Below are 22160 nucleotides of genomic sequence, written 5' to 3'. Positions count from 1 at the left end.
TTTGAAAAAGACATGTTAGAATTTTTGTATAGACTCGTCCTATGTTCTTCCTGGATTTGTTATTTACAATCTTGACTGTTCATGACCAGCATCTGTAAAGCAATAATAAAAATATGTGATTCCTGATAGATCAATAAGTATCACCAATCATTGTCTGAAGAAAAACAGGGATCAGTTTCCAGACCACTTGTATCAGGTGGGTCCCTGTTGTGTGTCACTGCAGTTACTGTTCAAATAGAAGTGGTTTTGCATATGATTTCAAAACCAATCAATACATTCAATGAAAGTACAGATAAGGTTGTTTATTTTATCAATGATTGCTACTTTAACCATATACTCTTGTACTTTTGCTTTCTTTTCACTACATTCTTTACACACTATTAACAAAGTACAGTAGGTCCACATTTTGTTAACCATATTCTATTACCAAACCTGGAACCTGCACACAATCAATAGCCTTCCTGACTTGCAACGTATTAGAAAAACTGCTATTCTTTCCCATAATGAAATTGCTCATGTATTTATTAGCACTTTCAAGGACTTAGCTAAATATTTATTGGGTATTTTTAGGTCTGGACATTAAAATTGTAGATTTATTATTCTTCTCCAAACCTATTAATCATGTGCAAATCTGCATCATCTCCCTTATGAATAACTAGGGTAAGTGTATACAATTGGCACATTCTAATAAGAATAATCATTCTGAGTTTCAAATGGTTTTCACATTAATTATTATTTTGTTATTATGTCCAGTCTAATTGTTGTGCACACTAATATTATGTGTGTGTATGAGACAATGATAAAATTATAGCTGTGTTCTCATCTCCCACCATCAGTGCCTTTTCTTGGAAATACTGTATGGAGCCTGCACCTAAAGTGAATAAATTTGGGTTCTATAATAATTCCCTGGAATGTGATGCAGTTTTTAAATGTTGTGGGACAATGCACGAAACAGGCAAGTCAGTGATCACTAAAGGGGCTGCTGGGGATCTCTGTAAAATACTTTACTTGCGCCTCCACAAAATTTTTATGGCTACTCCCTTCACATCCCAAGTCCACACTTTGGCAAGGACTTCTACTCCCAACATACAGGCAGAAACTGAAGACTGCAGCACCAGTGGAGAAGCCCATGAAGATATGGTCAGGTGAGACAAAGGAGCACTTGCAGCACTGCTTTGAATTAGTAGACTGGAAAATATTCAGGGATTAATCTTTGAATTTGAATGAATGTGCTACAGTTGGTACCGACTTCATAAATGTATCCCTTGGAGAAGATACTGGGCATATCTAAACCAGAAGCTGTGGATGAACCAGTTGATTCACAGTGTGCTGAGGGCTAGATCTGTGGCATTCAAGACCATTGATTCAGAAGTCCATATATGATCTACAGAAGGCAATCTTAAGAGCAAAAAACCAATTCATGCTGAAGTTATACTAGATGGAATTGGATACAAGGTAGTTCTGGCAGGGTATGCCACAGTGCAGATCGGAAATAACATCTGCAAAGAGCCATTAAACAAAGGAAAAGAGTTAATTATCTGTGAAAATCTATTTTCAGAATTCAATTGCATGACCAACAGATGCATAACCTTGATGTTATATCAGGGAACAATAAAAAAAATCCTACCATTTCAACCCCTTTCCTTCATATTTACTATTGCTCATTTCTACAGATGTGCCATGGCAAGCATTCTAACTAGTTGCACTTCTATTATGGAAGAGCCACTTCACAGGATCAGAAAAAGCTGCTTGGAATTGAAAACTCAGCCAGCTCCATCATGGCCATTAGCCTCTGCATAAAGGTAATCTTCAAAAGTCAATGGCTCAAAAGAAGGCAGCATCCATTATTAGGGATCCCCAGGATTTGCCTGGTGGCTGTTGATGGAGTAACAGCTCTCTGCTAGTGCTCCTATCTTACTTACTTTTGTCTCCAACCTTTTGAAATACTACTGTTAGATGGGTTATTATATTACTATGATTACCAGAGCTGCTTTGGAAGCTATTACGGGCTCAATTCAAAAGCTTACTGAGGAGTTTCAACAGCTCAGAAAAGAAGCGTCAGCTTATTCATGATAAATCAGCGCTGAAATTAAACAAAAAAGTACAAAATTAGAAGATATTCAAGCAATTCTAACCAAACATGATAAGAAGATAAAGGAACATGAAGAGGTTATTAATATACTGGACGAGAGAATGGATGATTTGCAAAAGCTGTATGAAAAACAATCCAAGTTCAACGAAATACTGAGACAGAAGATTATTGATTTGGAAAACAGAAGTAGGAGAAACAACTTACGAATCTTGGGACCTAAAGAGCAAACGGAAGGAGATAATCCTAAAGAATTTTTTGCAAACCTTTTGATGGAATTATTCCCTGATATTATAAAGTCTCTGCCTTTGATTGATTGTGCTCACAGATCACCTATCTACGGATCGACTTCAAAATCAAAACCAAGATCAGTCATTATATGTTTCCATGAATTTCAAATAAAGGACCGACTGATTCATGTTGCCCATGGAAAAGGTATGAATGACTACCAAGGTCAGAAGATTCGTATTGTTGAAGATTTTTCATCAGAAGTTATGGCAAAACGTAAGTTTTAAAAAAGTTATGGCGGAGCTATACAGCCAAAATTTTAAGCCTTCTCTTCATTATCCGGCTTGACTGAGAATCACAAGGGAAGATGGATCATTTAAATGGTTTTACACGAAGGAGCAGGTGCAAGAATTTTTAGACTCAAAAAAATTACTGTATACATATATTGAATAGATTAAAAATCTTGCAAAAGCAGAAATACTATATATTTAAAAAATGACTGTTTTATGTTTTTCGGTATGAATAATTGCACTATCTGTTTGATAAACCTGTCTAAGCTTGTTTTTCACTGTATATTATTTAGCCTTGGTTGGAACAGTAAATAACCTTGAATTCTTTGGAGTGGTTCCAACAGGCGTTCTGAGGGGATGTTTTCAGTGGGGGTAGATAGCAGTTGTTCTTTGACTGATTTTTCTCTTTTGGGAGGAGGGAGGGGGATGGGGAGTTATTTTCTTGAAGCTGATTTGGGAGTCTAGTCAATTCTATTGCTTAACTAATATATCTCACAGTTTATTATTTGGGATTAATATACATTTCTCTGATTGCTACTTTAACTTTTCTTATGAATAGTTTTAAAATGGACCAGAGTATTAATTTACTTAGTTTTAACATGAAAGGGCTAAATCACCCTGTGAAAGGAAATAAGATTTTTGCCTATATTAAAAAATTTAAGGTACCAATTGTTTTTCTTCAAGAAACCCATGTACGTAAGTGTGACAATTCATACCTTTTTACTCAATGGAGAGAGTCTCATCTCTATTCTTCGGTTCAGGCCAAAGCTAGATCCTTATAGATAATAAAGTTCCCTTTGCTCAACATAAAGTAATTTCTGATACTAATGCGCATTTTGTTATAGTATCAGGGAAACTAAATAACAAACTAATGGTATTTGCCAATGTGTATGCTCCAAATATAGATGACCCAGGTTTCCTTGAGCATTTTTTTTTTGTTTTTAGCAGATTTAAGTCTATACTCATTGGTGATGGGTGGAGACTTTAATTGTTACTTAGATCCAGATTTAGATCATTCATCTTCTAAACCAATGATACCAACTAAATCAGCTGTGTTTATTAAATCTTTTTTTAATGAAATGTGGTATTGTTGATGCTCGGCATTTTTTTTCATCCAGTAGACAAAGAATATTCATTTTTCTCTCATGTTCATCATACATATTCCAGGATTGATTTTTTTTTTATTGATAGCCAAATGATTCCATCAGTTCGATCCTGTGAATATAAAGAGATTGCTGTCTCAGATCACACTCCTGTGCTCCTATCTTTAAATCTCCCTGGTCTTCTTCAAACAAATAGGTTTTGGCGATTTAATCTAACTTTATCTGATAAAGATTTTCTTAAAGCTTATGGAGAGACAAATTACTTTTTTTTGAACAGAATATGTTAGAGGAGACTTCTAGTCTTATCAGATGGGATGCCTTTAAAGAGTATATCAGAGGACAAATTATTTCTTATACTGCAAGTATTGAGAAAAAAGCTAATACAGAAGTGATTTAGCTAATCAGCTGAAACAATGAGACCAAGTATGACTTGGCTCCAGAACCTGCCTTATATAAAAGATGTGTTGAAACTAAAACTAAATATGATCTCCTTTTAACTTATCCAATTGAAACCCAACTCCTAAAAGATAAATGTCAATTTTACATTCATGGAGATTAAACAGGTAAGTTATTGGCTGATCAGATTAAAATATTGATAGCTAAACAGCAGATTAAAGAAATATGCAAAGCTAATTAGGATCTAACTGAATGCTCTTCTTATAGACCAATTTCTTTACTTAATGTTGATGCTAAGATCCTATCTAAAGTTTTGGTCCATAGGATTCAAAATATTTTAAAAATCTGTCATTTCCAATAACCAAACTGGATTTATTAAAAATCGATATTCTCACTTTAATGTTCATTGGTTATTAAATGTTATTTATTCTCCTTCTAACATGATATCGGAATATGTTTTCATTCAATGGATTAAATTACTTATTTAGCTCCTTCCGCTAGGGTTATCACTAATTCTCATAATTCCAAACTATTTGAGCTTCAACGTGGCACTAGACAAGACGTCTGTTGAGCCCTTTGCTTTTTGATCTAGCCTTGGAACCCTTAGCCATTGCCTTTCGAGAATCTAATGATATCACCAGTATTTTAAGGAGAGACATTATTCACAGAGTCTCACTGTACACTGATGATCTGCTGCTATTTATTTCTAATGCTGAAACTTTGTTATCCCATGCACTTTCTTTACTCTCCTGTTTTAGCCAGTTCTCAGGTTATAAATTAAACCTACATAAAAATGAACTTTTCCCTTTGAATAATTTGATACCAACAAATTCTAACCTTCCTTTTAAAATTGTAAGAAACCAACTTACCCATTTAGGTGTAACAATCACTAAAAACTATAAGTGTCTATTTAAAGAAAATTTTCTTACCCTATTGAATCACATAAAAAGGATACTATCAAATTGGTCGCCTCTTTCGTTATCACTGATTGGCCAAATTAACTCTATCAAAATGAATATATTACCTAAATTTATATATCTTTTTCAGGCACTGCCTGTTTTTATTCCTAAATCTTTTTTTGATTCTCTTGACTCTGATATATCTTCTTTCCTTTCCTTTCTCAATCTTTTTATTAGTTAAATAAAAAAGTATGTGTGTGTGTGTGTGTATGTGTGTATATATACATACATATACACACACAAGAGAATTATCACAAATATCTATATCAGTAACAGTTCAAATAAAAGGAAAAAAATAAAGTTATCAAGATCAAACAAAGTATTAATCTAATAGTACATAATAAAGAGAAGAATAATTGATTCTCCTCTTATCCATAAAAAGAAAAAAAAGATAAAGAAACATTTATAATTGACATAAACAGAAAGAAAAAAAACCCCAAAACACAAAACAAATGAAAAAAAAGAACTGGGCAGCTCTGAGAGTGAAAATCAAAAAAAAAAACAAGGAAAAACTTTCTGATCAAATCCAAAACTTCAAAAAGGTAACTGGAAGGGCCATAAGTCAGAGCATATGAAAATATTGAATAAAATGTTGGCAGTTTCCTCAAATTTAGTGGATGTATCAAATGTCTGACTTCTTATTTCCTCTAAACTTAAACAGAGTTAAATGGAGGTAAGCCAGAGTAACAGTAGGTGGATTAGAATCCTTCCATTTCAGCAAAATGACAATATTGTTTATACTCTTTCAGGTCAAACCATTTCAAAAAGGACTGATAGCTATAATTTATAAATGGTTATTGAACTTGCATATGTTACCTAATGCTAAAATTAAAGCTGCGTGGGAACTGGAGTTTCGAAAATCACTTTCAGATAATCAATGGGATAATATTTTTCATTTGGTAAATACCTCTTATAATTGTGCCCGTCATTCCTTGATACAGTTCAAGGTAGTGCATCAGGCGCAGATATCAAAGGACAAATTAGCCTGTATTTTTTCTAATATTAATCCTATTTGTGATAGACGTAATACTGAGGTGGCTACTTTTAACACTTATGTTCTGGTCTTGCATTAAGTTAGAGAATTTTTGGAAAGAAGTCTTCTAAACTTTGTCAAAGGTTCTGAATTTGGATCTACAACTGAATTTTCTTACAGCAATTTTTGGGATCATTCCTCCAGAAGCAATAGATTTTCCTGCTTCCACTCAATGGATTATAGCTTTTACAACTTTATTGGCTAGGAGAGCCCTTTTGCTTAAATGGAAGGATTCTATTATATCTTATATACAGAAGAATAAGCGTTCTAGATTAAATTAAATTAATCTTCAGAAAGATAAAAAGAAAGGAGGATTAGCCTTACCAAACTTTAGATTTTATTATTGGGCAGTTAATATAAGAAATCTTACATTCTGGTTATATTACATTAATCATGTGGATTGCCTGATGTGGTTTTTTTCAGAAGCTAACTCTGTTAATAAATTTTCTATTATTTCTCTACTTGGGTCCTCACTTCCTTTGTCTCTGAGTAAGTTAACTGATAATCTGGTAGTTAAACACACTATGAGAATTTGGATACAATATCGAAAATACTTTGGCTTTTCTTTGAGATTTTCTCTTTCAAGTCCCATTTTTTTCTAATTATTTTTTTAAACCCTCAGTGATTGATGTGGCTTTTAAAGAATGGGATAGATTAAGTATTAAATGCTTCCAGGACTTGTTTGTTGAGGGATGCCTCTTTTCGTTTGAACAACTGTCAATTAAATATTGTTTACTCAAAACTCATTTTTTTCGATACCTAAAAATAAGAGATTTTTCTACGGTCTCAAATAAGTACACTTCCTAAAAGTCCTGGTAAGAATCTACTAGATGTAACTTTAAACTTTAAAACTTTTTATAATGGATCTATATCTAATATTTATAATATGCTGTTGGGAATGAGAAGTGTTCCTTTAGATAAAATTAAAAATCTTTGGGAACAAAATTTACAGACTTCAATTTCTGAGGAACCTTGGAATCAATTTTTTAAATTGGTTAACACTTCATCATTATGAGCCCGTCACTCTCTCCTACAATTTAAAGTGGTCCATAGGGCCGATATGATGAAGGATAAGTTGTCTCGTTTTTATTTAGGTATATCTCTGTATTGTGATAAATGTAATAATGGAGAAGCTTCACTCATTCATATGTTTTGGACATGTCTGAGTCTTGGAAAACATTGGAAAGAAGTATTTCAAACTTTCTCGATACTTTTGAAAGTAAACTCTAAGCCTAATCCTTTGACTGCTTTATTTGGTTTGTTGGAGGAAAGGATATTATTTTGGAGTCATCTGACTTGCATATTTTGGCTTTTATTTCTCTTATGGCCAGAAGGATGCTCTTGCTTAAATGGAAAGATGCGGCCCCCTCCTATTCACGCCCAATAGTTACGTGATGTGATGTCACGTTTAAATTTAGAGAGGATTTGATGTTGAATCTCTGAATCTAGTAAAGACTTTCAAACATTGTGGGGACCTTTGATTTTCAAAACCATTGATTTGCTGTTAAAGCACAGATAATGACTAATATATTTTTCCCTTTTTTTCTTTATTAATCAGTTTCAGTCTTGGTAGTTGGTTAGATTTGTTTATATAATAAAATTACTATATTTCAATGTTATGAATTAATCTGTATGAATATAGGGTATGGAGTCTTTATATGTGATTTAGTATAATGTATTGCTATTTTTTTTCTTGTACTCTGTATTCTTATATGTAAAGTAATAAAAATATAGGAAAAGAAAGAAAGGATCCCCATCATGCAGGACCTGTCTTTTTTTTTTCTCTTTTACTACCACCAGAGAGGAGATACAGGAGTCTGAAGACACTCAATATTTTGGGAACACCTTCTTCCCCTCTGCCATCATATTTCTGGGATTGACAATATACCAATCCAGTAACATTATCACACTACTTATGCTGTCTCTTTTGCACTACTGATTTTAATTTATTTATATATATTTTATATTTATACATACACTTTATTAGGTTCACCTGTACAGCTCATTAATGTACACACCTAATCAGCCTCTGACCTTCAACACGGGAGTACCCCCCCCCCCCACCCCCAGGGCTGTGTCCTAAGCCCTCTCCTTTACTCCCTCTACACCCATAACCATGTCACCACCCACAGCTCCAATCTGTTAATTAACTTTGTAGATAATACTGCATAGATTGGCCTTGTCTCGAATTATAACGAAGCAGACAACAGAGAAGAAATCATCACCCTGACACCCCCTCAATGTCATAAAAAAACAAAGGAGCTGGTTGTGAACTACAGGAGGAATGGAGACAGGCTCACACTTATTGACATCAATGTATCTGGGGTTGAGAGGGTGAACAGCTTCATGTTCCTCGGTATACACATCACCAAGGTTGTCACTTGGTTTGTACACATCGGCTGTATTTTTGTGAAATTTTGTGAAAAAAGCACTATGCCTCTTTCACCTCAGAAAGCTGAAGAAGTTCTGGACAAGTCCCCAAATCCTAAGAACTTTTTACAGGTGCACAATTGAGAACATCCTGACTGGCTGCATCACAGCCTGGTATGGGAACTTTATTTCCCTCAATTTCAGGACTCTGCAGAGAGTGGTGCAGACAGCCCTGCATATCTGTGGATGTGAACTTCTCACTATTCAGGACATTTACAGCAATAGGTGTGTAAAAAGGGCCTGAAGGATCACTGGGGACCTGAGTCACTCGACCACAAACTGTTCCAGATGCTACCATCTGGAAACGGTACCACAGCATAAAAGCTGGACCAACAGGCTTTTACCAGTCTATCTTCCACCAGTCCATCAGAATGAATCATTCGTGCTGGCATAATTGTATGTCTAAGCTATATTGACCGTTCTGTTGTACATCTTATTGTTCATACTATTTATTACAAATTACTATAATTTGCACATTCTGACAGAGACGAAACATAAAGATTTTTACTCTTCATTTATGTGAAGGATGTAAGAAATAAAATGAGTTCAATTCCATCACGTAGCAGTACCTCAGTGCATGCAGGCATGGTGAAGGGGTTCATTGGTTGCTCAGACCAAACATCAGAATGGGGAGGAATTATGATCTTAGTGATTTTAACCATGGAATGATTGCTAATGCCAGACAGCAGTTTGAGTATCTCAGAAACTCCTGTTTTCTCTGGATTTTCCTGCATAACATGCTCTAGTGTTTACAGAGAATGGTGTGATCAATTTTTAAAAAAATCCAGTGAGGAGGAGTTCTGTGGGTGAAAATGCCTTGTTAATGCGAGAGGGCAGAGAAGAATGGCCAGACTGCTTCAAACTGACAGGAAGGTGACAATAGCATAAATAACCACACATTACAGCAATGATGTTCAGAAGAGTGGCTCTGAACACACAACACATCAAACCTTGAAGTGGATGGGCAACAGCAGCAGAAAATCACTAACCTCCACAGTGCCCACTTTATCAGATACTGGAATTATCTATTAATGTGGCCACTGGGTGTATATTTCTTATTGTAATTTATACTATTTTTATGTATTGTACTATCCTGCTGCTGCAAAACAATACATTTTCCCAAAAATGTCAAAGACAATAAATCTGATTCAGATTCTTCAGATAATTTCAGACAACCACTGTTCCTTACAACAGCTGCCCCTCTTTTCTGAAATCTAATTATACATTTATATACAAAGAAGAATTGCTGAACTATTAGGAGCCCTCTCACTTAGCATTTCTGTAGCTTCTGCTCTTCATGTCAGCAATACATGATAATAGTCAAATGTATATGATGAATGACATTGGGATTGAACTGACCCCCTTACCCAATATCTGTCCAATAAAAAAGGTCTTGTGAAATATATTCAGAATCAGGCTTAATATCACTGGAGTATGTCATGAAATTTGTCAACTTTATGGCAGCAGTTCAATGAAATGCACCCAGACCCTGCTTAAAGCTAAGGATGCATTCCTTGGAGTTAGAGCACAACGTAAATCAACGTTATGTGGGGTCAATGTAAACAGGCGTGTACATGATTTTTTTTAAAAATCAATCCCAGGATATATGATATTTTATGTATAGACAGTAATTTGTGGAGTTACGAACACGCATCTAGGCCTAACCTATACATCAGTGGAGCAGCATCTCATCGTAGCAGCAGCGGAGGGAATTGGGTGGTGGTTATGTCCTGGAGAAGGGACCATGCTGTAGGTCCTCCTCTAACTTTGGCTTCTTCTTCAAGTAGGCGTCGAGATTTGATTGTCTTTTCTTAAGCTTCCTCTCATGAAGCAGTTCTCAGTAGCGTGAAATCATGTTGAGAACACATCTCTTAGCCTTATTGCTTCACTCCCAGTCAGCGTCATTATCGATGAACTGGTCCATGATTTGTGTGATTGTGGTGATGCCAGTGCTGAGGAATTTTGTTTCTTGCCGGTGTTTCCTCTTCTTCATCCATGTCCTCAGATTCACCCAGGGTGCGTTGCTCTGCCAGTTCTCGAAGCTCTTCATTATTAAGGCTCTCACCATGCGAATGCATTATCTCTTCAACATCACCATCATTAACATCCTCTCATCCTGCTTCATTGGCCATTTCATTGATGTTTTGGATGAGTGGTTCCACCTGAAATCCTAGGATGTCATTGCATACTTCTGGTCATAGTTTCTTCCACACTCCATTCATGCTGTGGAGGTTAATGTGCTCTTTAAATCTATCAAACCTACCTCTGCTGCCTATGAGTGTTACCGATGTGTTTTCTTCTTGAATATGATTGAAGATGCTTCTTGCCTTCTCCATTATTATCAGCTGGCTTAGGGGCATATTTCAATGTGCTTGGTCATCTTACCATTATTTCATCTATTTTTCTTTTTTCCAAGCAAATGGCTCCTTGAGCGAGTCACCTTCAGTGATAATAACTTTGAGGTCATCGTTGCAGAAGCTTTTATCTTGTCTGCACTTTTTATAATTATTCTGATCACCGATGTAGCCAGTTTCAAAGAGGTGCTAATATCAGCCCGATGCTCATCAACTTCCAGATGCTATATCACATCCATGCTAATCCTTTTCCTAGACATCTTAGATGTACTACCCTCACTGGAAGTTGTAAGCCATCTTCCAAACATTATGGGTGAAAACAATGGAATAAATTGGCTAGGGAGCTAGAGCATTTACACTAATGGGGGAGGCAGAGCGTGAACTAATTGACTGTAATACAGCTGCTCTTGAGAAGTTTTAAGTGTTTAGAATGAACACTTTCTGATGGTAACAATGAGACGAAGGTATGTGGGGATCCTTAATGATGGACACTGCCTTCCTAAGCCATCGCTCCTTGAAGATGTCTTGGGTACAACTGAGGCTAGTACCCATGATGAAGCTAATTTCATAAATTTCTGCAACTTACATCAATCTTGTGCAGTAGCCCCCAATACATATTGATGATGTAGCCAGTCAGAGTGCTCCCTACAGTACAGATGTAGAAGTTCTTGAGTGTTTTATTTGACAAACCAAATCTCCTCAAACTCTGAATGAAATATAGCCATGGGCTTGCCTTCTTTATAGCTTCATCGATATGTTGCATCCAGGACCTTGAAATTGCTCTCTCTCTCTCCACTTCTGATCTCTCTATGATTGGTTTGTGTTCCCTCATCTTACCCTTTCTGAAGTCCACAAGCAACTCTTTGGTCTTGCTGATGTTGAGTGCAAGGTTGTTGCTGTGACACCACTCAATGAATTGGTATATCTTGCTCGTGTATGCCCTTTCGTCACCATCTGAAATGCTGCCAACAATGGTTATATAATCAGCAAATTTATAGATGGCATTTGAGGTATATCTAGCTACACATTTGTGGGTGTGCGTTTCTCTGTCTGGGGAGTTTTTGCATGACCTCTATGTTCTGCTCTTTGAAAAAGGTATTACTGTTGTACGCAGCAAATACTACTAGCATGTAGCATAGCATCCATTATATCTTCATTTAACAGAGTGCCAGAAGATTATTTTGCTGTAGGTGTTACAGGCTCATTGCTTTGAGATTAAAGCCAAACTGCATCTGTTCATGTGTGTTTTCTCAAGGGCATTTGTTCATAATCCATTGACCTGGTAATGCTTTGAACAATGAGTACTGGAATCTCTTTCTCATAATTCAAGCGTTTATCAAACATATCAAAACCAGATATGTTTGCATTTTGGGATTGAAAAGAATTGCATTGTTAGAAGCATTTGCAACATGCTTCTCATATGCCCAACTGAAATTTCCATGCACTTGCTATTTTAGTGCCTCACGCCTATGGGACCTATCCTGATTCAGATACGTATACGCAGAAAAAACAATTGACCTTTAACTTTGTACATGTGGTATTCTGTGTTCAAACTGAGAATGGCTGACCACTCTGGAGAAGTTCTCCATCTTTTCCAGAGTGTAATCTTAAGGTCTCACCAATTCTCCATCATGTGGCTTGAAGCTGAACGTGTAATTGGAGCCCCCAGACTCTGACCTGTAAGGTCTCAGGATAATGGTTAGAGTGGAAGAGTTATATTACTGGGAAAGCAGTCCAGAGGCCTGAACCAAGAATTTAGAGAATGCAAGTTCAGCTTTCACTGTGTTTTTCTGAGAATTTAAATTTAGCCCATGAGAAAACAATTGAAGTGAAAAAGCCTGTGTCAAGCATCAATGGTTTTCTTCTGCTTCAAGGTAACATAAATCTTTTCAGACTCTATCTGATATTTCAAGCCTCTTATCAAATTAACTGCCATTAATAGTTAGCTGAATAAACTATTCAGTTGCATTACACCACTTGCCTTCACCAAGGAGATTTCATTGACTTAACACCATTTTCCACCATCTGAAATAAAAAAGAACTTGCAAAAAGCACAGTTGATTAAGCAGCTTCTGCAGAGAGAATTCCTAGTTCCTAAGGACAAACAGGGCTTGATAACACATCCCAGGATGCCAAAGAATGAATAAATAAGAAGTTAATGCTGGATCAGTATTCTAGAATGTTGATTCGTTCTCCTTATTCATAATGTTTAACTCAGTTATGGGAGAACAGCAAATTACCTTGCAGATTGCAGAAATGTAAACAACTCTCAAACACTGGGACAGACACAGAGGCATAGCTGATAGAGCGTCTGCTCAGGCTTCTGTTATCCAGGTTCAATCCTAATCTCTGTCCTTCAATGTGGAGTTTTCAAATTCCTACAAATCTATGGGTTTCCTCCTGCAGCTCAAAGACTGATGGAGTAGTAATTTAGTTAACCACTCTAAGTGGCCCCAAGCAAGTCGGTGAGTGGTAGAATCTTGGGGGAAGTTAATGGGAACAGAGGAAGAATGAAATAGTATTACTGTAGGATCAGTGTAAATGGATACTTGATGGCCAATGTGATCTTAATTTGATTCTCTGATTGTCTTAGTGGTTAGGCATTCTTATTAGATCATTATCTTTCTATCACTTTTTCTGTGAATCTCATAAGAGCCAAGACCATTACAAGCACAGTACAGTTTTTATAACTGCTGATTCTTATAACTGCTTCAATGCTTAATGTTCTATTAACCTGGTCTTTCATCTTCCCACATACACTGGCAACTGGATGTTTAGAAGTGTTTTTGAATGATTTCAATAAGAAGGATTCAGGTGGACAGTGTTGAAAATTAGCTGCTTTACCTGACATGACAAATTTCACATGCAGTTCTTGCCACCCAATTCTATTCCTAAATTCATGGCTACTACTTGGCAGTTTATGACTTTCAAAAGCCAAAGGGATTGCCTCAGACAAGTTCAAGGCTGCTACTCAGCATGTTCAAGGAACTTAAATTATGCTGTATGAACTAGCTGAACAGAAGGACAGGCTCAGAATTCAGTTTTCATTTGTCTCCATAACAGGAGCAAGAGGAACCTCTCTTAAGGTTTGCAGCAGGACAGTGTGCTGCTGTCAATCTCAACATGAGTCACCAATACATAGTATATACTCTACACTCTCAGATCTTGGTTGCAAGTCAGTTTAAGCATCAGAGCAGAGTGATATAAGAAAATTTTGAACACCAGCTGCATCAGGATACTTAATTACTGTCCATGGTGCAGTGGTACAATTTGAAGGTTGATTTGAAATGGGACTTACTTTCCCATCATTATAACACAACAGCCATTTCATGCCAATGCCTGTAGTAAAACCAATTTCTCCCTTGTCAATTTTCTTTTACTTAGCACACTGATAAATCTAATTCTCTTTTTAAAGTTAATTTAGAAGAAAAAGAGATGGCTTTCATCAACACTCCTTCTTCAATATAATATTAGAGATGAAATTTCCTAATATAAATTGAATGAAGTTGAAACTTATTTTTCTATATTCTGTTAATACAGTGGATTCCAGTTAATTGGACCATTAGTTAATCCAGATGGCTGTATATTTGGGACAACTCTTAAGGAGCAAAAACTAATTGAGAAAATAGCTGAGAATCCCTCCATTTATTTGGGACACCATACCACTTATTGGAGTAGGGGGCTGAACAATTTCTGGCTTGCATCTGACACATGCACTTGTGTGGCCATTAGATACTACCTTTAGCTTAGAACGAGCGTTTTTTAAAAATAACTCTTGTTGCATGTGCATGTGTTCAAAAAGCAGTTATTTTTGTCACTGATGGTAGGCAAGAAATAAGCTGTAAGACAGTTCAGAATTCTTTAGTTCACTGTGATTTCAAGAAATCAGGCTCGGAGATGCCAGAAATGATTGATCTGCTTCAGCAATTTAGGAAATCTGAAGAATTTGAGGGTATCGACAATCATCTTGAATGTTACAATGAAAATTTGGAGGATACAATTATTGAAAGCATTGTATAAAGATAGTCCATTACCTATACTGGGTGTCTGTGTTGATTTTGTTGATTTACAATCAAATCAAAAGATTGGACAGCTTACACTGAACTGGAAGAATTCCTCCATTGATCACCATTAGGAACTAATACACAGTTTTATATTACTAGAATGGTATTGATAGTGTGCTAATTTGTTCTGTATTTAATTTAAATACATAACTTGCTAGTCAGTTAAATGGTAGTTTTTTTTAATACCTTTTTAGTTATTACTATGAAACTTCATTTGAATGGCAGTTGCTTACTTGAGCCAAAATGTACTGGCCCCCACATTTCCCAATTAACAAGAATCCACTCTATATATTCAAAAAAGCACTTTGTTGTTAATTCCTTCATTGTATATGGATTTATTTCAGAGGACAATACAATTCAAACACAAAGCACAAATCTAGATTTCTTTTGTATGCTAGGGGTGGCATAGTAGCATTGTGGTTAGCCCATTGCTTTACAGTGCCAGCGCTCAGAATTTGAGCTCCTATCCCTGGACCTTCCTGTAAGGAGTTTGCATGTTTTCCCCTTCACCATGTGGGTCGCCTTTGGGTGCACCAGTTTGGTCCCAGATTCCTATGACGTATGGTTAGGGTCATTGAGTTGTGGCCATGCTATATTAGCGCCAGAGGCTGCCCAGCACAATCCTCGCAGATGCATTTCATTGTATGTTTCAATGTACATGTAACAAATAAAACAAATATTTTTAAATCTCTTTGGAGTCTCATGTGGACCAGACTTGTGAACAACAATGAATATCGTTCTGTGAAGGATATTAGTAAACCTGTCAAACTGTTACAACAACCTGATAATTATCTGCTCATCATTACCGAGATTGGGTTCAGTCTGAATTCTTTAGTCGGTGTGGTAAGATTCTGTTCAGGCATTTTTGCCACAAGAAACTAAGCAATCTTACCCGTACATCAAAACATTTCACTGTAAAATACATTATGATGACTCCAAGGTGTGAAGTGTAATGTATAACCACAAACTTCTATTTAAATTACAGCTTCTATGTTGCACTCATTCTTGTACTTATGCAATGGCCAATTTATCTTGCTTAACCAAAGGGTATCTTTGAATTAGATGATAAATTTTAACTTGTAAAGTGCAAAATATACCAGGCAATTAGTCAAATGCAGTAACTCCAGCTCAATTTCTAACAAAAGTGCATAAGCTAAATAATTGTTAAAGTGACATCATTAGGAACATGGATGAAATACTCATAGTTTGCCATCTATTTTTCTATCCCTATATTTTCATATAGGACTAAATATACCTCTGCAGGTTTATCAAGAACATAGTCTTAAGGTTTCCTGTGAATGAACATGAACAGCTGCCATACGTTCTGCATCACCTGCTACAGAGTGATCTGATTGTGACTTGGAGAGTAGAAAAAAAGTCTGCATTATCCAGAAAAATGGCATTCATTCGAAAAGAGGTTACTTGTTCGGTATATTTTGCTAACAGATACATAAATATACTAAACGACTAAAAGTCAACCACTTGCAGACTGCAAATATCTCAACATCTCCTTACTCTTTTTCTCTTCCTTCTTTCATTATCCTTGCAAACTCTTTCTAGGAATGTAAAGCTGCATGACCTGTACAACTGTCAAGGAACACAAGTTGAAAAAAAAATGTTTTATTTATTTACTATTTCTCACATAAATTCCACATCTCAACTATTTGGGTAGCAATTTGGGAAATTTTTAAAGGTGACTTTCCATAATCTGAATGGTCATAATGCATGAGTCACTTGTATTAATTCTCACCATAAAACAAAATTCCTCAATGGCCTTTGATTCTCTGACAGTCTTGAATGTCTGGTTAGTTACTGATCCCCTTGTCAGTGGAGACAGTTTCTACTTATTTGCTTTAAGGAAAACAGTTTCAGCAACTAAAATAACATATGCTTGTATCTTTTAACTGATCCCAACATGTCGAATAGTTATTAATTGCAAAGTGTGTCATTTTTGTTTTACCTCCTGGACTATGGCCCTAAATTGGTTGATATGTGTGGTGTACTGTGCTCCTTTCTCTTTATTTGTCATTGTCACTGCACTGTAATTGACAACTAGTCCTTGTTCCCCAGCTCCCATCGAATTTAATTTGTTTTGCCTGATGGTTCTATTCAGTGAAGCATAGCTTCCCTTATGGCAGATGCTCCACCACAGTTCTCCTCTGTGAGCTGTGAGAAAGCCCATCTGCTCACTCTGAGACAGTGCAGAACCCTGATAGGAAATGCAGCTTCAGCACCAGTGGGACACCTGCCAATCAAAGAGATAATGCATCATCTCCATCTGAAACTGAAGAAGGCACCAGCCATTTAGAACTAATTCCTCCATGTAAGATTGGCACCCCTCCCCACCCCCAGTACTTCTCAGGAAGGAAAAGCAAACTTCCAGAGAGAAAAAGATTAAATGCTGGTGATTGCAGTCATTTAAAAGAAGTCCCTTCCAATACCTGAGGGACGTTTGCAAAAGGAAATGCATTTACCAAATTCAGCTCACAGCATCTGCACAACCTTGCTAGAAAACCCAATTTTGCAGTGAATAGTCCACAGCAGATTTCAGTATTAGTGGCCCATGAAATATACTTCATTGCTCAGGTGTTGAAAGTTGATTAGCAGTTGGATTCAAGACCAGCGAGAGGATCTGTCTTGAGCCTCTCCTGTAGGGAATAAATTGGATTGCAATGTGCACCATTGCTATTTATAATCTGATTCCTTCCACCAAAAAGAACAAACTTGATGCAAGCAAAAGCTCTGTTGAAGGATTGTATGACTTCTTAAGCACACATAAATGGAACCTAAGAGTGACCACTTGTATAAAGTTACTCTCCACCCACCAGCCTCCAAGATGGACACAAAATGCAGGTCTCAACCTTTTACTGGGGATTCAAACCTAATAATGGCAACCAGTTGTTATTCAAAATACCCACCAGCTGTTGCAGGATGCTTCCCTGGATTCTTCAACTGAACCACAGACTGCAAATAATGTTCGAATCTTCCATGAACAATATCAAATCATTATGTTAGTCCTCATACTTCCACAAAAAATTCAGGAATGGTCCAGTATCATCAGACACATTTTGATCATGAGGAATCTTTGCTTTCCCAAGTTTAACATCATCAGTGTTTGAATGAGTTAACCCTATTTGAACACTCTGTTAATGTTAATTTAAGCCAGTTTTGGGGGGGATATTGAAAACAATGTGTCAATCCACCCTTCTCTCTTTAGAGGATCAATCTACTTCCATTCAGCAGAATATAAATGTGAAAATCTGAAACAAGCCTATTTCAAAGTTCAAAGTACTTCAAAGTAAAATTTATTATCAGAGTACTGTTACGAACCCCGTAACTGGGTCACTTACCAGCAAAGATAGAGAGGTCCGCTGAAGTCTGATGGTACTATTTTTAAACGTTTTTATTTATAAAGGGGCACAAAAGTAAGGTTAATACAAACATTCAGATAATATATATCGTCAATACTCAATCTAAAGCGCGGATATAGTAATAATCAACAATAAGAAGTGGCTCTATCGTTTTGTCTAGGGGTAAAAATATTGTCCAATGTAAATATAAAAGTCTCGCAAGTTCATGAAGGCTTTTAGCTGTTTGGGGACCGCTGGGTTTTCACTGGTTGGAGAGAGAAAGAATTTTGGTGAGAAAATAAACTTGCCAGCCTTTTGGACTCAAATCGTGGAATCGGGAACGTGAGTTCCCCGTTGTCAGTTCGGAATCCTTTTCGGGGTTATCAGCCACTCGTTCCACAAGCTAGGGGAACCGAATCACACGTGGCTCCCAAACAGCTTCCCGTCATCACAGGAGCGATGAGCGATGGTGTCTCCTTCTGGTGCGTCGCTGGGGTACTGCCTCCTGCAGTCCCCTTTTTATCGTGACTGGCAGATTTGTAGATGTCAATCAAGGTAGGGTGATACAATCTCCACCCCACATTGCCCGAGGGTGTCCATGTCCCTGATAGTTGGCACGTACTATAGAGTTGCAATTCACACAGGTGCCTCTAAGAACAATGGTCAGATCCGTTGCATTGTCTCTCATTTCCTGGGTCCAAGACCTGAATTAATAGCAATCTTGCGATTCTCCAGAAGGAGGGGGCTGGTCCCGCACCCTTCGGCCCCTCAGAGCTGTGGTACATTCATAACAGTACATACATAGCATCACCACATAAAACTCAGATTCCTTTTTCCAGTGGACATACTTAGCAAATCTATAGAACCGTAACTGTAAACAGGATCAATGAACAATGAACTGTGCTTATAGAGATCTTATAGAAACATATAAAATAATGAAAGTATAAATAAGATAGAGGCAGAAAAGTTGTTTCCACTAGCAGGTGAGACTATAATTAGGGGCATAGCCTCAAGATTCAGGGGAGTAGATTTAGGACTGAGATGAGAAGGAACTGCATTTCCCAGAGAGTGGTGAATCTTTGGGAATTCTCTGCCCAATGAAGCAATGGAGGCTACTTCAGTTAATATATTTAAGACAAGGTTGGATATATTTTTGCATAGTAGGGGAATTAAGGGTTATGGGGGAAAAGTGGGTGAGATGATTTCATGGCCAGATCAGCCATGATCTTATTGAATGGTGGAGCTGGCTCAACAGGCCAGGTGGCCTACTCCTGCTCCTATTTCTTATGTTATGTTCTTAAATATAAATAGCGGGAGCATAAAATAACAAGACAGAGAGTCCCTAAAGTGAGACCATCGGTTGTGGGAACACCAAAAATACCTTTGTAGAATGAGTGTAGTTATTCCCTTTTGTTCAAGAGCCTGTTGGTTGAAGGGTAGTAACTGTACTAGAACCTGGTGGTGCGAGTCCTGAGGCACCTGTACCTTCTGCCTGATGGCAGCAGCGAGAAAAGAGATAGCTTGGGTGGTAAGGATCTTTGATGATGTATACTGCTTTTCTACGGCGGCATTTCATTTGACACCATTTCTTGTGTAGTAGTTTAGAAGAGCCACACAATCATGTTACTTGACTAGCTATGGTGGATGCAGGTGGATTAGGTATATATTCAGTGCCAATAATTAATGTTTTAGTCAGACTGACCTGACATAATATTTTATGAATAAATGTATTTTAGTAAATCTGTTTTTTTCCCACTATTCAGTACTACTCTGTGTACAAATACCTCCCAATATTACTTCTGACTTCAGTAGAATAGCTTTGTGCAATGAAGTTGTTCAAATTAGATCTGAAATATTTTCTATGTTCTCAGGCTTGGGTTTGATTCTGATTGGATGTGGTATGATCAGGCTCGGAGTGGATTTTAATTTGATACTTTAATAGACCTCCATAGCAATATATGTCCATACCTAACATGGGTTATGTATCTTTTTTTTAATTTATGAGACCCAGGCAGGCCTTAAATTGGGCCATATTTCTGGAAATCCATTAATTTCAGCAAACTTATAATTTTATTAATGTCAAATTAGAATGCTAAAATTTTGGTATAAATAGCAAAAGATTAAACATCAATGTATGAAAATGCAACCTCAGGATATGATTTGAAATACATTATCATTATTGTTAAGGATATATGCGATGTCCAGGAAGGATAAATAATTTTTTGGCCATAAGTTGCTTTTTGCAATTTATAATTGCAATATTTGCTCTAACTGAGCTCCTTTGCATTAAAAATTAAAAACACTTTACCCAATAAATTGGTTTTTAAGTTATAGTCACAGATACACAGGTAAATGTAATTCACTTTTATTAAACATAACTACTGATTGTAAATGAGTTTTGTTTCTCACTAAGCATTAAATTTTGGTTTTATCACCAACCACAAAATTATGAGTCATTTTGAAGATCAGATGATTATGCTCACAGCAGGTGGATGGCTACATCAAATGTTAATCAATCTTTAAATCAGTGGGTATTAAAATGTAATGTAATTAATTAAGTTTATGTCATTGTCATTGGCAGTTCATTTCATTACATTGAGATATGGTTGACATATAACAAACATATTGTTCTTTCATTAAGGCTTTGCATGCTGCATTCAATTGTTTCTGTACAAATGTCAGTGATTTAGAATCTCAATCGGCATTAACAGAAAATGCTGTTAGTTTGTTCAGAATGACCTAACAAATTAATATTTCATTTACAACTTAATTGCAATCTTGCACATTAAGAACTGAAATTACTGCAGTACCTTGCAATGATAATAATTTCTGATATTAACATTAATTTGTGATTAATGTCTATAAAAAGAAAAAAAAATGTATACTTGTTATTTCAGGTTACCCTGACGCAGTAAATAGCACACAACCAAGTGTCTCTCGGCGTTCCTTTCAGGGCTGCATGCAACTCCTTCACGTGGATGATCAGCTCGTTGACTTGCATGCTGTTGAGCAAGGGCAGCTGGGAAAATTTACGAATGTTAACATTGATATGTGTGCAATCATAGACAGGTAAATGAACAACAAGTTTACTTCTTTAATTTTGTATTGACTTGACTAATGTTTTGTCAGCGTTATCGTTATTATTTTTCTGTTTTGTAGTGATTTGTATAAGTTAATGTTATATCAACGTGATAATCTTACATTTTTCGGGAGGTAAACAAAACAGAGCAGATGGACCACCTTACAAATAAGAGAAAATCTGCAGATGCTGGAAATCAAAGTAACACACACAAAATGCTGGGAGAACTCAGCAGGCCAGGCAGCATCTATGAAAGCTCAGCTATTTTCTCTTTTCCATAGATGTTGTCTGACCTGCTCAGTTCCTCCAGCATTAAATGGGCCACTTCCAAAACCTTAGTTGAAATTCCAGATATCAGATTCAGAATTCTGGATGTTTGGCTTGAAGATTTTAACAGAAACAACAAAGTCAGCATGTTACTCCACAATGATTATGTCCTTCTCTGGGCAGTGTAACTGCTTTTTATTTTGCTCCTGATGCCAATGTGAAAGGCCTCTACACAATCCTTGTACTCCCAAGATCTGATTAGAGAACCTGCAGCGTGGCAATATGCTTTCAATTTAGTTGGTTATCTTAAGCCAGATTATAGTTGTAAATAATTTGGCTATAGCTAATGCAGGCAGGCCACCTGACGTTTCAACCCTGATCCACCGCTCAATCGGATCATGTCAGATCTTTCATTTCAGTGCCACTTGTTTGTTCAAACCCCACAACCCTTGATTTGCATAATATTTAAAAATCTGTCAATTTCTTTTGTATATATTCACTAACTGAGCTCCACTGCT

General features: G+C 36.6%; 1 protein-coding gene across 2 annotated transcripts in view; it reads left to right on the top strand.

Annotated features, from left to right (window-relative positions):
• Positions 1 to 22160, top strand: part of LOC140732153 (contactin-associated protein-like 2) — a 1811541-nt gene that overhangs the window by 942162 nt on the left and 847219 nt on the right. For both annotated transcript variants that reach the window (XM_073054373.1, XM_073054374.1), the window contains exon 10: positions 21194 to 21365. In XM_073054373.1, coding sequence (XP_072910474.1) covers positions 21194 to 21365 — 172 coding nt within the window. The remainder of the gene's footprint in view (positions 1 to 21193; positions 21366 to 22160) is intronic.

The sequence above is a fragment of the Hemitrygon akajei genome, chromosome 8 (genome assembly GCF_048418815.1).
Source record: "Hemitrygon akajei chromosome 8, sHemAka1.3, whole genome shotgun sequence".
In the NCBI taxonomy this organism is placed as follows: domain Eukaryota; kingdom Metazoa; phylum Chordata; class Chondrichthyes; order Myliobatiformes; family Dasyatidae; genus Hemitrygon; species Hemitrygon akajei.
Note: the sequence above shows the minus strand (reverse complement) of the source record. Positions and strands in the feature narration are given on the sequence as shown.